The 16,738-nt window shown below is 39.4% G+C and overlaps 1 protein-coding gene across 1 annotated transcript; it reads right to left on the bottom strand.

Moving 5' to 3' along the window:
• Nucleotides 1-579: 579 nt before the first annotated feature.
• On the bottom strand, nt 580-13,064 carry LOC128473878 (ADAMTS-like protein 5). The gene is made up of 12 exons (XM_053456104.1): nt 12,893-13,064; nt 11,988-12,054; nt 8,886-9,022; nt 8,147-8,204; nt 7,543-7,651; nt 7,164-7,291; nt 6,457-6,580; nt 5,724-5,807; nt 3,845-4,008; nt 3,515-3,728; nt 3,011-3,082; nt 580-1,243 (listed from the first exon to the last, which is right to left on the bottom strand). Exons 1-12 carry the CDS (start codon nt 12,907-12,909, stop codon nt 936-938), a joined length of 1,482 nt encoding a protein of 493 aa, XP_053312079.1. The 5' UTR covers nt 12,910-13,064; the 3' UTR covers nt 580-935.
• Nucleotides 13,065-16,738: the final 3,674 nt, after the last annotated feature.

Genomic DNA, 16,738 nt, shown 5'->3' with positions numbered 1-16,738 from the left:
ATAATAATATGTTTTGAGAATATTTTGCTTACATATTAGTCCATGCCTGTCGGAAATACGATAATTTTTCCAGGAAACTTTTTATTTAACTGAAATGGAAATGCATAAAACCAATACATTTATACTACCATTAAAATGGGCATCTTACGGTTCACTAATACTTTTGAATTTTTTCAAATACCTAGGATGTGGTTGTCGGGGTTCTATGACCTCAAGTCGGAAAATCGGAAAATAAAGCAGGTTTTCAGACAGACGCTTGTGTTTATGGCATTGGGCTATGCCAAGACTGCTTATGTGTCGTTATGATCTGTTGATGGGTATTTATGTAAATTAGTAAGACTATGAATACATTTGTACATTCCTGTTCTAGTAATTATTTTGCTCTCACCATCTTGCTGCTCTTTTCCCCGAGTGACAATGAATATACACGCCCATTACTCCTATTTGCTAGTTTACCGGTCCTCTTTTACAGTTAGATTATTTGGAAGGCAGAATTATCTTTTGGGGGAAAAAAAGAATTTTAGGAGGCAGGTCATTAGTTGAGACACTTATGGAATTGAACACCCCACTTGTCTGTATTGTGTCTCAGATTCTCCTATGATTGGTGGCTTTCAGACTCCAATCTCTCTTTCTGAAGCCTGTCTCTACAAGATACAAGTACCTCACTGATTATTCACTGCATGTTTTCTGGTTCAACATTGGCACTTCCTAAACTGATATGACTGCCAGTCGGTCACAGGTAGTACGTTTGAGTCACTGCACACAGTAATTTATTAGGAAGGCATTTCCACTCTCCCAATGCTGGTTCCCACAAGACTTTTGGACAGGTTTGACTGTGTCTTTTGGCTAGTACTTCTCCCTGGTTTCTGTAGGGATTCTGGCCCGAACTCCCCTCCACGTGCAGACCTGTTAGAAAGATGTTGTAAATGGTGTCCTCAGAGGGATGCAGAACAGAGTCTGCCAATGTTCCGCAGCTGCTGATCCTCATGCGGTGACCAGGGTTTGACATAGCTGTTAGCGGAGAGCAGGATTCTGTTCAGTGTGTGCTCATAATTCACATGTCGTGAGGCCATCAGAAGATATTCTTGCCTTACTTGGAGCTCTGGGCAGTCACAAGTGTTTGACACCCAAATATATTCCCGATGCACAATTGGGAAGTTTTTTTTATAAACATACATCACCTGGATGTCATAGCGAGTCTCTTGTCCCAATAATCTCTTAGCCAAAATCCTAGCACGGATCACTGAAAAAAAAGACACCCTTATTATGTTATGCACTATAGACATTTACCACGAAAAGTTTGTTATTTATTTGTGATTAATAATACAGAAATAAACAGTAATAGTTAAAAAAAAAATCTGGTGCATTTATGTTTCATAACAACCATTATCACAGAATTACATATTCTGTGTTTCCACAATATGAAATGTTGAGTTTATTCCAACATACTAAGGAGCTCTGCACAGACAGCTTCAAAATAAATGGGCTGGTTTAAGAAAAAAATCTTTGATCTCCCCAACCAGGGCCTAACTGGGGAAGAAAAGCAGCCCTGGAATTAAAGGACCTGCCACTGGAACGGCGGTAGAGGTAAGTGTGCGACTCCATGATGGCCAGCCCAGGTAGGTCCCCAGCAAGCCCATTGAGAGGTGCAATACCCAAGTTAGGTCTAGGCTGGAATATACCACTATGTGTATGGTACTCTTTGTGTTAAACTGCCTGGAACACAAGCTGCACTGGCCAAAACATCCAAACCCTCTTGTCTGGGTGAAGTCTTGTTCCAGAAATGGGAACAACGCAGGATATATTCCATTAACAGGTGCTCCCGGTACCTGTGTTTTTCCACTTTGACCAGGTGTTTTTTCCATTCCGAGCTTTTTCTTTTGGAAGAGTTACATGCTTATAAACAAAATCCAAATATACAAGGGCAAATCCTTTGTGGAATGTACACCCTGGTTTCAGCGGGCTTCTGTTCACTAATCGTGCAATCCTTAGCTGAACTGGATTATATTAACACCTTTGCATCTTTTTCTTTTGACATATAATCAGCTGAGTTTCATATTTTTAACATACACAAAGAAGTCTAATGGTGAGTTGAGTTAAAGGATCACTTGACTGATCAAACTCAACTTCTGTCACATGCCCTTGCATGCTAGCACTTGCTAAACAATGTGCATATTCACATATTAAATTTGTGAGTCGCAGCAATGGCATGCGAGGTGAATAAGAACTCTCCTGTCCTCACCTGAAACTTCCAAAATTTCTAAAATGATCACTGGTTGGGCGGAAGCTTCTACATATTCTTCTATGTACCAGCAGCTGCAAGTGGTTGGAGCATTTAAGTCTGTGGACCCCATTCAAATCACTGATCCTAACTGGATGGATATTTAAAAGGTATGTGTGTGATTTCTCCCACTCCAACACTCCAATGGGATGTACAGTGATTTTCACTATTCACCCTCATAGCACCTAGGGTGCTTGGATGGGCATCATCCTCCTTGTCTGAGGGGTTTAGAAGTAGGGAGTGGGTAGGGTTTTTAGATTTTGGTTTCCAAGTTTAGTAGTACTCCTTCCATCCAACTTCATAAAGAAAGATGGAATGGGATGGAGTATGTGCCTATCTACAGGTTTTTTTCCCTACTTTAACTGCAACTCCAGTGTTTATCCTGCAAACCATTCACCATTTTGGTAGCACTCCTCTGAACTCTCTCCAATATGCTAAGATTCTTCGGGAGATGGAGTCTCAGGAATTGGGGACAATACTCTAGTTGAGATCTGACCGGAGTGCCGTAAAGTGGCATAGCTGCTTACCTTTATGTGCTCAGAAAGAATTACTCTTAAGTCCCTCTCTTCTAGTGTCGCTGACAGTGCTATATCCTGTTCTGGGATTTAGGTGACACACATAAAAGTAGTTTACACTTTACCAAGAAAAACCTACATCATTTTCAGGACGAGCCGGTATATATACAAATTGGCGGCCACAGTTTGACACTAAGTTCAGGCTAGATCTTACCGAAGTCACTCTCACAGTAGTTTTTCACCCTCTTGACTCGCCCTCGAGGTTTCATGCACTTTCTGCAGGAGCCTTAAGGAAAGAAAAGTATCAAATCTAATCTATGTAAATTAAAATATTTTCCTTAATTAAAAGAGCCAATGTTAAAATTAGATGCAATCAGATGCAATACTCTGCTACCTGTGTGCCTCCTTTGCCTTATCTTTCCTTGAAGACTCCTACTTTATACTGTAATATTTTTGGTAAGAAAAGTAAAGTAGCACATAAGCAATACAAGTCCACTAACCTTCTATAAAGAAAAAAAAGTGCAAGGGCTAAATACATTCTGAGGGATCTACACACACTATTCATGGGTTTACTATTAATTCTGCAAAACAAAACTGGGTGATTATTAATTCTATATTAAGAGATTTAAATGAGAGCAAAAGCTTATTTATGCTGATTGCTGTTACCTGGACCACACACCCTGAGACCTATTAAATCAGCTAGACTTTCTGAATGTACCTGTACTAACAGAGAGGTCCTCTCTGAGTTCCGCGGCATCTTTTAAGGGCTGGTGGTTACTATGTGGAGTAGGATCATGTACCCAAGGGACTAAGGCTATTTCGCTGTGATATGCAGGGTTCTTGTTTTTGAATCCATCCCTGATGCTCTGAAATGTCTCCTTTGGCAGCCAAAACTCATACTCAATGCCTGGATTACGTTCTTGGAAAAGGACCTGTTAAGGTTGAAACAAAATTCACAAGTTGATGGCTGATAGGACAAAGAGCCTTACAATACATGCATTATAGCAATGTATGATATACCTGCATCATTTTCTAAATGCTTCCTTACCAAGATGTATAAATCATCTTTTGTAGGTCCGGGTGCCTCCAGGATCTCGTGGCTTGTTTCCGTCCTGTTATAATGAACTTCAGTCCCTGCTACTTTGTACACCCCTGGCCAGGACACAGCCCAGTTTCCATTAACCACATACCGTCTATTGGAGCTCATTAGGGCTGAGGAATACAATGCAAAATATTAAAAGGACACTTCAGTGCCCCATGCAGTCCTCTAAAATCAATCCATATTAACGTACTATGCAGTGCATTCAGGTTAAACCTGAAAGAGAAAAAAAACACTTACCTTAAGGAGAAGTTGCAGCTCCCTGCCTCCTCCACGGTGCAATGATTCTCAACATTGACTGGGTACTGGGAGCGCTTAGGGAGCATGCGAACAGGGTCTTATTAAACCCCATGCAACACTTACTGAGCCAGTGCTGGAGCTGACTGGTCTTACATATATTACCGTATTGGCTCGGATATAGGCCGCCCCCGTATATAGGCCGCACCCTAAAAGTTTGGTACTTTTTTAAAGAAAAAGTTTTTTTTCTTTAAAAAAGCACCAAAAAAAACATGCTGCCACTCTGTCCCCCCCCCGAGATATGCTGCCACTGTCCTCCCTCCCCGAGATACGCTGCCGCTGTCCTCCCTCCCCGCGATACGCTGCCACTGTCCTCCCTCCCCGAGATACGCTGCCGCTGTCCTCCCTCCCCGAGATACACTGCCGCTGTCCTCCCACCCCGCGATACGCTGCCGCTGCCGCTGTCCTCCCTCCCCGCGATACGCTGCCGCTGTCGCTGTCCTCCTCTGCCCCCCCTCCTCGACTTACCGGAGCAGACTCCCGGGTGTCTTGCGGGGCCGGCGAGGGACATCTACGCAATACGCGTATGCAACTTCCGGTACCGGTACCGGAAGTTGCATGCGCGTATTGCGTAGATGTCTCCCGCCGGCCCCGCAAGACACCCGGGAGTCTGCTCCGGTAAGTCGGGGGTGGGCAGAGGTAAAACGCTTAGATAACCTCCCGTGCCGGCACCCCCCCCCCGTGGGAAGTGCTGGCAGGGGAGGCTGTCTGAGCGTATCAGACAGTAGGATGCAGGTCCCCTGCACCGCTGCGGGGGATCTGTATCTTAACCCCGCTGCCTGCCCGGCGCCAGACCCCGAATATAGGCCGCACCCCCACTTTAAAAACTTAAAGTGGGGGAAAAAAGTGCGGCCTATATTCGAGCCAATACGGTATATGTCAGTAGATCTCCTGCCAGGTAAATAGCTGGGGTGGAGAAAGGACATCACAAGGGGACATCACAAATATTTAAAGGGATCACTCAGCTATCATTTGCATTAAAGCACACATGATGGCTGGAACATCTGTTAGCGCTGTGCAAATTGTTGGCGCTATATAAATAAAAGATAATAATAATAATAATTTCTTCAGTGTATAAACAGTCTACCATTTAAGATATCTTTAATGTGCTGTTCCAACGTTGAACATTTATTTACACATTTTAACTCAATGCAACATTATACATAAAATTCCCAGTACCGCTGACTATTTGACACATAAGCAGGTACTGATAGGTTGATGCCACAGAACCTTAAAAAAGCCTCTTAAATGTTTATGTGTTGTTTTTTTTACAATTACACTTTCAAAAGGAAGAATAAAATGACATATCTGATAAGTTTATTTGCTTTACATGGAGGGTCCAATTTATGTTTTATTTAAGTGGAACAGCACCTGTAAAATATTACTAATACACTTTTATTTCACCTTAATTTTAAGAGGATTAAGTGTTACAAGTCTTAAACAATTTGGTAGGTACACATCTGGAATATTTTGCTATAACCTTGAATCCAGTCATACTGTAGCATAATCGCAGCAGTTATTTAATCTTCACCTAAAAAGTTGCGGCTCCGATCAGTCACCTTAATCTGTGTTGCTCCTGCTGGGATTCGGGTCACGTTCTTGTACTGAAAGATCCCTAGTGTGAAAATATATTAGTCAGTAAGCAGATAAAGGAGAGAAAAAAATAAACTAAAGGTTGAATGACCTAATATTTTTGTAACAATCATGTTTGTGAGATCATATATCTCTGGGATCTACGGGATTTTGAGTTAGCCTATAGTCATGAATAGTAGCTGACCTATGTATATAACAATCTGCGTAATCTATGGATTCTATATACAAGATTTGGTAGGTACATAAAAGGGCTGGTGTTGGACAAAGGTAAAAAACAATAAAAAACGTGTTTTTTTAGTGTTCGTAGGAATTCTAGAGTAAAACATGAAATGAAAAATATCTGTCCCTGCCGGACAAGTTGCTGCATTAGGAGTTTAAATGTCTGTATGGTTGATGGCAGACGACCCCCTGCTGGCGACCAATAGAGTTGCTCATTCAGACATTTAAACTCCTGGCGCCAGAGCTGCTGTGGTACGTGTTAACCCCGTATTAACCCCTTAACCGGAAAAAACGAACATGAAAAATGTCCACGAATATTCGCCCGAAGAGAAGACAGGAACAGGCGAATAGTCGCGGAATACAAAGATTTTTTTTTTGCCGAAGAAAAGCACGAAGACAAAGAGCCCCCTGGTGCCCAAGTCTACTTATAACAATAAGAGCTAGAGAGTAACCTGTGGAGGGGAAAGGCTCCCGGAAAACTCCCTGGATAAATACACATGATTGGTTTTGCCCCTCACATTTCCCACAAGAGTCCGTGGTTGCTTCAGAACCTAGGATCCCATCACAGCCAGCAGTCTGTGAAGTAAACAAAAAAACATGTGGTATAGAACAGTAAGAAATGGAAAATTGAGCAATGCTCCAAAGCTTCTACAATAACGTTATAAGAATTTTTTTCAATACATTGACAAAATATTTTACAGTTCCCTTGCAGTGTTTCAAATACCGAGAACAATAAATGAATTGTAATATAATTAAAAGTACAAAAATGTGCCTCATACATGGGAACATTAGACAATCACTTACCCAGAGTCCTCATAATGGGGTTCTATCCCAGGTAGATTAAATTAGGGTGATGTGTGGGAGAGTTAGGAATAAGTTTCACTCCCCTCACTTATAGAAATTAGTTTTTCCCAAGAGGCTGATGGCTTTTACATGCTGAACTGTATTTTGCAGTGTTACAGAAATAGTTATTATAGTTACGTTAATCAAGAGAATACCGTAATTGTATGATTTCAATGCATATTTCATAATCCATCTTGGATTTAACTCATGATCCTGTAGGATCTACACACAATAACGATAACAAGCCTTGTACATGATTTCTTGGTCTGTTTTATTCCTCACCCACATAGTTTAATGCAAGTTCATTGGTTCTTACCAAGCACTCTCCATTTATGCAGGTGCCATCTGAATTTGGCCCACATCTAGTACCGTCCAGCACTCGCCCAAAGGTGTAATAAAAGTTGTGTCCAACGGCCAGGCAGTGTAAATCACAGGCTGTAGGAGCTAAACATAGAAGTTCAGTTCAAGTTTAAAGGACAATCTACAGCACATCACTGGTAGTATATTTCATACTTTAACTAATACTTGTCTGAGCATTGTCCATAGAATTGACTCCAGATTTTATGTAGGTAATAGACAATTTGTTGAAGGATGACAGATTGGTTCATGTTGTGTATGTGTCCTCTGTACCTTATCCAAAACAAATTGTCTTCTTGTCACTGATGTGTGGAGCATAATTTTATTTACATATTTACCTCCATCAAATGGCACCCATTGGTACCTATGCCGAGTGCCTGGAATGGATTTGTAGTTGTACAGAGAGCACTGCATACTCCTGAACGGTGAGGCATCTGCAGGACACACCTAGAAAATTATATAGTTATCAGTATGCAATCATAAGGGAGAAAGACTCTCCACCAGGCTCCAGTATGCATAATTGCAATGCACTAAGATCTGACCATGCGTACAGCTGAACTGAGCTGAGTATGGATCTATCAGTCATTCCTTCTATTTGTCATCTGGTCACACACAAGCACATCTTAGGGCCACCCTATTCTGAGAATAACTTCATGTTGTCACCTTAGGCTATTAAATGAATGCTACAGCAAAACATTTGTGGGAGGATTTGTTTTCATTACAATAATTATGTGTCAATGTAATATCAAAATTTATAAAATATCAGTGCAACTGTAACAAAATAGTTTTGATAAAACTTCCTCTGAACTTACTACTGTTCAGGTTTGTAAAGGACAGGAATAATTTCTGACTTTTTCTGTAACACATGTATAATATAGGTTGTTTTGGTGTATGTAGTACAGTTAGTAAGGTTACTCAGGTTTTGTGAGCAACATAACTTACCCCACTTTGACACAATTTATACTGTCGTTGTACCCCTGAGCACTTCTCTTTGGTGGCCCTGAACAGGTTGGAAACAAGCTGTCATGCACGGATTTTACAGTCACTATTAATGCAGAATAAATACTTTCTTCCTTTAGAATGCACCCATTATCAGATCCCACAAAACGGAAAACAAACTAATTTACATATTTAACAAAAAGGCAATATAACGTATATGGCTAAAAAAGTAATGCAGCTTCCCTCAATAAAAGGTTTCAAAACAATGTAAAACTCACTAAAACAAAATGTTCTTCAATGGCTGTGGCGATATTATTTAGAACAAATTAATGGTTGGTAGAAATTGACACAAAAGTCAATAATTGCATACCTTAAAAAATATACCGGACCCATATCTAGTTATTTTGGAAGTTAAAATTAGGTTAGTTTTTGCTGAATACGATGGAGGGATATAAAACAATAAATAGTTATATTGGTGCATGTAGCCTTAGCTGCTCTTGTTCAGTGTATATAATAAAAAGAAATGCATTGTGACTCAAAGTATTTAAGTCATATATGAGAGATAACACTTGGAGTTATGCATGTTGTCAAGTAAAGAAATGAAATGTGAAAATTTACTACTGACACACTATGGCAATAAGCGCATTATATTTGTCACACCTACAATACTACCTATAATAATACAAAAATCTACGAATTACATAAACTACAAAGTGTGGAGTATTTGGTTGCAAGTTCTTACCACAGACACCTGCGCTTCCTAAATGCTGCTCCATCTCCACAGGTGCTGGAGCACGAAGACCAGGAAGTCCACTCTGACCAGAGCCCCTGGGATGGCCAGGTCAACTCTTCTTTTTGCTGCTTCCTGTTGTGTGTCACCTACTTCAAAAACGATTGCTGCATGATTTCAGTAAACGCACGCTTTATTATTTAAAAGCAATAATTGTGAATATCAGGGACCTAATTAATTCCAACATCAGGAGTGGAAGGAATGTCCTACCCTCAAATTATATAGAATCCTAAGAGGACTTTCCAAGGTGCATCCATTGTCAGGATATACCATATTTGCTCGATTATAAGATGACCCCCAAAAATCTGAATATCAATTTACAAAAAAGAAAAAGCCTGAATATAAGTCGACCCTATAGGAAAAAAGTTTCACTAGTAAATATTAAATCATGTAAAAAAAAATTCATATTCAATAAAAGCTATGATTGAGAATTTTTTTTTTGTTTTTATTTCCTTTTATTTGCCAACCTGCTCCCCAATTATGCACATCTGCCCCCAGGCTTGCCTCTCTGCCACCAGAAATACCTTATACCCCCCCTATATGCCACTCTGCCCCATGATATGCCTTTTAACCCCATATGCCACTCTGCCTCCAGAAATGCCTTATACCTCCTATATGCCACTCTGCCCCATGATATGCCTTTTAACCCCCTATATTTAACCCCCTATATGCAGAGTGGCATATGGGGGGGTATAAGGCATTTCTGGAGGCAGAGTGGCATATAGGGGGTTAAAAGGCATTTCTGGAGGCAGAGTGGCATAAAGGGGGTTAAAAGGCATATCATGGGGCACTCTACCTCCAGAAAAGCCTTATGCCCCCCCCCGACTTACCAGTGCTTCTGACTCCCGAGTGGGGGCAGCGGGTGGAGGCCGGTATTACTCCACCGGGGCTTCTATGACTGAGCACCGGAAGGTCATGTGACACCGGTGCTCCGTCATAGAAGCCCCGGCGGAAAAACAAGCAGCAGCTTGTTTGTCTGCATTCATCGCAGCCAGGGAAGGTCTGCACGATGGGGCTTAGACAACCTCCACTGCTGCCGGCACTTTCCCGGCGCTCGGTGATAGAATCCCCGGTGGTAGTGCAAGCAGCAGCTGAGGTTACCAGACAGGAGAATCCAGGTCCCCTGGAGGAAAATAATTGGCACAAAGTAGTTGAATGAGTTTTTATGTTCCACTATGGGTTAGTGATAATGTCCTTTTTCCTTGTACAAACCCATAATTTGTTAGGGCAAATATAGTAAGACATTACTGCTATGTGCGGAAGTTGAAGAACAAATACATATGATGAAAATGGGAAAACTGTTTTTCTATGGTTAACTTCCCTTTCACTGGACATAAAGTACCTGGGAGCTATCTACTGTACAATTTTCATTATTAATGTATATAATGTCTCTGAGGCTACATTTTTAAGTTTTGCTCAACTTACAGAAAAAAGGACCTTTTCTTAAAAAAGTATTCAGAGCCAAGAAACGTATGGGTTTTGAGAATAAAAAAGGAAAAACATCTGTGCTACACACTTAATTGAAACAAACGTAGCATGAATTTGCTAGGCTACAGCTGGACGGTCTAATCATGCACATTTCGACCAAGGCTGTTTCCCACGCTGTAATGGATTTCTGTTTTTCCAACTTTCAACCATTCATCTGTGTTTGTAACACTTGTTTCTACAGTTTACAGTGCAATAAAAGCTTTACACAGCACAGTCCTGATTTTGCCACTCTATCCCATTGTCCCACCGAGCTCTACCTCTATCCCACTTTCTACTCCCCTAGTTGTCTGCCATGCAGGTGGTGTGTTCAGCGGACACATCTCCTGACACGTGACAAACTTACCACCAGTCAGCCCCAGCGGTGACTTGGATGGCAAGAATCGTCACACCGTGGATGAGGAGGTGAGCTGCACTGTAGCAGTGGCTTCTCCCTAAGGTGCTTTGGGTTTTTTTAACTTTTGAATAAATGTATATTTAAGTACTCATAAAATAATTGAATGTACATTATTCCTTGGCGAGACATTAAACTGTTTTCAGAACAGGGATGCCTGTGAGAATGTTTTTGTACCGAAGCCACAAAATGCCTGGACGGAGGGAGAGGCGCAGAGTTGGTCTGATTGGCAACATTGTCGTTTCCACACTTAGCAGCTGGTGACAGGAGGCAGAGGAGGGGAAAGAGATTTCGGGGGAATGTTTACAGCTGTGTGATAAAATCAGGCTGACAGAGTCGTCCAATCTCTGACAGGTCCTTGGAGGAAAAGTTTCCTGTTAGCACTAGGAAGGGTCTGCAAAAAACATTTACAAACCCATGAAAAAAACAGATGCTTCTAAGTTGCGATGTTCTCATCTATGTATACACTCTGAGTGATTTTACTAGCCTATATTTTGGAAAATAAAAGGTCCAAAATGTCCTCCTTCTAACGGGAAGGTCGTGGATGCATTAACATGCATTTCAATGTTCATTTCATGCCGTTATGGGTCACCTTAATCCCTTCTGCATAACATTATGATTTTCCTTGTAAATGCATATTGGGATTCTGCAGAAGTATTTTCCTCCTACAGGTTAACTAATGCGTATTAAAGTACTTATATTAAAGTGTTTTAATATGTGTGTTCACTTGGTGGGACATAAGACTGCCCCTTTAACATGTGTGTGACCATTGCTTGCGCTTCTGCTTCTGAAACACTTTGATTTCATTCTACGAGGGCATCGCTTCATCACATTTACGTGCCTTTTTGCATTTTTAGCTGTACCTGTCTCTCTCTTACACTCATGTTTCTCTGGCTTACTTTTTGTATTTGTATGAATGATTATTTACCCTCTGGTTTGTAGAAATCCCTTTCTTTCCCTTTTCTCTGGCTTTGTAACTGTTAGTCGAAGACCCAATTTTTTTTCTTCTTATTATTATGCTTTGTGGTACTTTTTATTGCCCATGTACATTTTGTATACATTTTTTTAATGAATTATGTACGTTCATATATAAAACTCTTAGAGGCTAGAAGAGGATATCTAGGCTTTTGTTCTGCTGTTTGCTGAACTGGATTAGTATTTCTTTTACAGCTTACCTGAGCTTCAAGGACAGCATGAAGGGCAAACAGAACAATGATCAGATCCAGGTCTTTGACCCTTGACCTAAAAGAGCAGATGCTTTGCTTAGACGTAAGCTTGCGAGCGGGACCCTCTTTGCCGAATGTGTCTGTTAATTCTAGTTTTGTCATTCCCTTAGAATGTATGGACTGTAAGAAACTCTTAAGTAAGTTATTGGCGCTATATACTATATGAAAGATAATAATAATAATGTTACTTGCAACTACAGGGGTCATGATGAACTAAACTTCTACTAAAAAATAAAGTGGAAAAAATGGCATAACTAACTTGTCATTTCTGTTTTAACAAAACCATATTTCCGTGTGCACAGAATTTTTTTAGGGTAAAAGTTATTCTACATGTAAAAATCATGTCAAAATCACTTTACTGTATATCAATAAAAAAAAAAAACAGGCAGAAGGTTAATTTACAATCAGCCTTATTATACAAAAAACATATGGTTAATATATTGCAAACGAGCTGCTAAGATTTTGGGATTTTTATTTTGATATGTAATGCTGTACCTGGAAACCTTAGGTTACACTTGGAAGGGCCTCTTAGCACAGTATAATTTAACACATTTAACACATACATAACAAATATAAATATATATATATATGTCCTGATGAAAGTCTGTAATAAACAAGACTGAAACGTTGACTTAAAAACCGAAGTTGTTTGTGTGGTCATTTGCAAAGTCCCTGGAGTGCCGGTAATTATTTTTGGACTTTATATTATTTACTGCTGCAGTTATTTGGCACCGGGCAGAAATTTGGCATTTGGAGTGCAATTGTTAATTTTGGACTTTATATATATATATACATATATACATGGCCAAAATAATTAAATATGGTTTTCTACAGCATAAATGAAGTCGTCTTACCAATCTTGCAGCCACATCTTGGATACCGTAAGGAAGCTATATCTGGAGATCCATAGATTTCATCTCACCAGCTCTGTGTCTCTGGGAATCCTGTGCTTGAGAGAGAAACATTCCCTAAGTGTCTGATTGTCAAGATGATGTTGTCCATATCTCATACTGCATCAGTGACAGCCTATACTTCCATCATCAGACCTGCTCCCTGCTTGTTTCAACAATCTGACTTCTTAACTTGGGCAAAAACTAGTCCTTCACTGTGTCCCTCCCCCTAATGTTCCATATCTTTTGGAAAAAAAACCCTCCCCCAGAAGTCTGTTAGTATTCTAAGAGGATAATATGTGTATGTGGACCAAGATAAGCTATGTTTGAAATTACAGAAGAGTATTTTGTCAACACAACTTTTTTTAACATTTTTTTCCTGGGTGCAAGGCGGTGAGAGGAACAGTGGGGTGTTAAACACCAGTCTTCAAGAATGCCCCCAGATCTTGGGTTTCCCACCCAATAATTTGTGTTCAAGCAAGGCCATATAAAAACTTTGCCTATTTAGGGACCTGGGGGCTTGGAGTTTGACATTCACATGTGTCTGTAAGGGATATGTATCAATGACAATAACAATGATATACCAATTAAACAAAATTGCAACATTTAAAATAAAACACATGACACAGAAATTGGACAAAACAGGCCTTTGCCTTTTATTTAGTTTTCATAGAATAAATACCAAACGCAAAACCAAACATCAAACAATAATCATTTCTAGCATTCTTGGCCTAAACAACCGAGTAAACCAATTTATTAACTGAAGCCATCCGTCCTTCAAGAAGGCAAAATTTATCATTACCAGTTCACCCCCTTATGCAAGCGGCAGCTATCATCCCAATAAAAGCCGCAGCAAAATTCTTCGCTTTTGCCTCTCTTTTTTATATATAAAAAAACTACCTTTTGTCTTGAATAGAATGTTTTACGTCTTCATATTTATCACAGTAAAAATGGAATAAAAATTCTTTATTTTTTTCCTTTAAATAAATTACTTTTAATTTTAAATGTTAAATTTAACATAATTTATTTAGAATTGCGGTGGGGTGGGCTTCAAGCTATCTGGCACCAGGGTCCTTAATTTACTAGTTGCATCCAAACATTTAGCTTTCGGTATGTTTGAGATACTGAAATCAGCAAAAAATGTATGAATGCTATGTAACTTCAGTCAGGTACAGAAAACACAGTCCAAGCACATGCAGCGCCTTCTGTCCTCATAGCACTGATAAGGAGTATAACATGTGGGCTAAATATTCACAGATTGGCTAGCTGTTCACTCACTTGTTGGTTTTGGCACTTCCTCTTCTACAAGTGACTACTGACAAGGAAAAGGAGGCTATGGGATCACTTTACTGTGAATCAGTCCTTATGTCAACGGCTCTACTCTTTATTCAGAAGTACAACTGTGAGAGGCAATTGCAAGGAGCATCTCCCGTACATTTTATCTTGAGTACTAACATTAGTATTGTAACATGTAGTATTGTAGAGGGGGTATCATTAGCGTTGCATTGAAACCGCAGTGAGATGATCAGGACCTAGGATTTCCAGAGCCCTGGCCAACAATATCTCGGGCTCACTTTGCTACATGAGCTTGAGTGCTGATATAGGAGAGAATGTGGCAACGGGGGGTATGTGGGGAGTTGGGTCTGTATATCTCTCTCAAGTGGCAAGAAGCAATGTGTAATTTGGTCAGTCAGCAGATGCTAAAATATGAATAAAATGTTCTATATATTGTATATAATCTCCCTTTACCTGATCTGTGTTATACTGTACATTATACTGTACATGATCTGTACATTATACAGACCATGTCTAAGCGCACGCATGTTTAATTATTATTTTTAGGAAATGATTTATATCATTAAGTAATTAGTAAGTTAACATCTGATCACGAACTATGTTCATGGGTGGAGCAGTGTATGTTTATTGCAGTGGCTTCTTAGTAATTAGCGTCTTTAAAAGAACTATCAGATAGTGACTGAACCCTCCTGTTTGCGGCAGTGCAATGAGACGAACAGCCGGCAACATATTTCATTTTTGGGTTGCCTTGGGTTGGGCCTAGCGCAGCGCCCTGGTTTGTTGTACCAGAATTTACACTTTTTTTCATACTGTTATCATAAAATAATGAATATACTTGCGCATTCTTCCATCTCCAAAGATAAAGAGGTGAACTTGTATTGTTTTATTAGGTGTCTGCATCGGTCCTACCTTCCATATCGTATTTGTTCACTCATTGTAAGATATAATGTGTGTGAGCTTGAACAGCAATAAATCTGCATATTTAACAAAATTGCTTAAAAAAGAGTCGCCTACTATTTTGGTAAAGATGATACTTTATTGGCTAACTTAAGTGTAATAGATTGCAAGATTTGGAGACTAGCTAGGTCTCTTCTTCAGGCGATTACAACTGAAGAAGAACAAGATAATATGCCTAAAGAAGAGTCCTTGATTGTTTCAAAAGCTTGTGATCTGTTATGTTTGAGTTAGCTAATTAAGGTTTCATGTTTACCACATTAGCTTATTTTTCCTTTCACGGCTAACATGGTACAATGCTACATCTTTACTAGCTATTTGAAATGTTGGCCAGCATAGTGATCCTTTCTATAGTATGTAGCGAGGAATCTATTAAATCTTTTAAATTTTGTGCTGCCATCTGCTGCTGGAATATTATTATTGCAACTGTTATATCTATAGCATATATATATATATATATATATATATATATATATATATATAATTTATATTGTGTTTCCATAAAGCACCAATAATTTACGCAGCTCTTCTTACTGTAAATATTTCAAAGCGTATGACAAAACTCGAACTGACAGAAAAAGATACACTGGCTAAAGAGGACCCTGCTCGCAAGCTTACAATCTAGTGTAATACATTAGTGTAGTACATTGTTGCTTTATGGAATAGGACAGGTTAAACTTACATTTGTTTAAATTCACAAAATAAATATGTATAATTCATGGGACAGATTACTGTGGCATAGTTATAGTTATTATAATAGCAAGGGACAGAAGAAATATCATGTTCAACAAATACAATAACAATGTTACCAAAAGTATAAGCAACTTTTATCATATATTGGCATAATCATGCTATATGTCACAATAAAGACTCAAAATTGCAGCAAATGCGGGACTGGGGACTGTCCAGAAAACATCAGGACAGTTGGCATCAGGATACCTATGCACTGACATATATTAACATATATGACCAGGTATTCCCCAATGGGAACAGGAACAACCAAATGGGTCTACAATATAACTTATAACTACTGAAAACAACGTGTCATATAAAGTCAATGCACTAGTAAAATATGGAGAGTAATTCATTATTATTTATGGTTATTTAGAGCGCCATCATATGCTGCAGCGCTGTATGTGGAAAGGAAGATTTCTATATCTCTGTTACGGCCTATGTGTGTGATCTGTTGGTGAAAGAAGTAAAACCAGTGCCTCTTCTGCTTAGTTCATTATCCCCAAAACTGACATTAAAGTGTTCATGTTCATTAATATTAAAATCCCAGTTCCCCTAGCATATCATTACTTAACAAACCCAGTAAGCCGATGGGGGAATATGTATAAAACATATCTATGGACTTCCAAAAGATGTGTGGGACTGGTCATTATTGGGAGGTTAATAATACTGGCTAAATAATGACCATTAGCTTGTTATGGAACAAAATGTCTCCAAATCACAATCACACAATCACACAATCATACACATATTTGTTTTAGCCAAAATAACACATTGTACAGGGCTGTGAAATATGAGGGCGCCTACAATAATCTTATACCTCTATAT

Source organism: Spea bombifrons, chromosome 1 (assembly GCF_027358695.1).
Source record: "Spea bombifrons isolate aSpeBom1 chromosome 1, aSpeBom1.2.pri, whole genome shotgun sequence".
NCBI classification, from domain to species: domain Eukaryota; kingdom Metazoa; phylum Chordata; class Amphibia; order Anura; family Pelobatidae; genus Spea; species Spea bombifrons.
Note: the sequence above shows the minus strand (reverse complement) of the source record. Positions and strands in the feature narration are given on the sequence as shown.

What these genes read in the sequence shown, in the direction of transcription:
- LOC128473878 (XM_053456104.1), bottom strand. An exon ending in GGAGCCTTTCCCCTCCACAG is followed by an intron (nt 5,808 to 6,456) that starts GTTACTCTCTAG and finishes TTTTCACACTAG; the next exon opens with GGATCTTTCAGTACAAGAAC. An exon ending in TCGGAGCCGCAACTTTTTAG is followed by an intron (nt 4,009 to 5,723) that starts GTGAAGATTAAA and finishes TGTATTCCTCAG; the next exon opens with CCCTAATGAGCTCCAATAGA.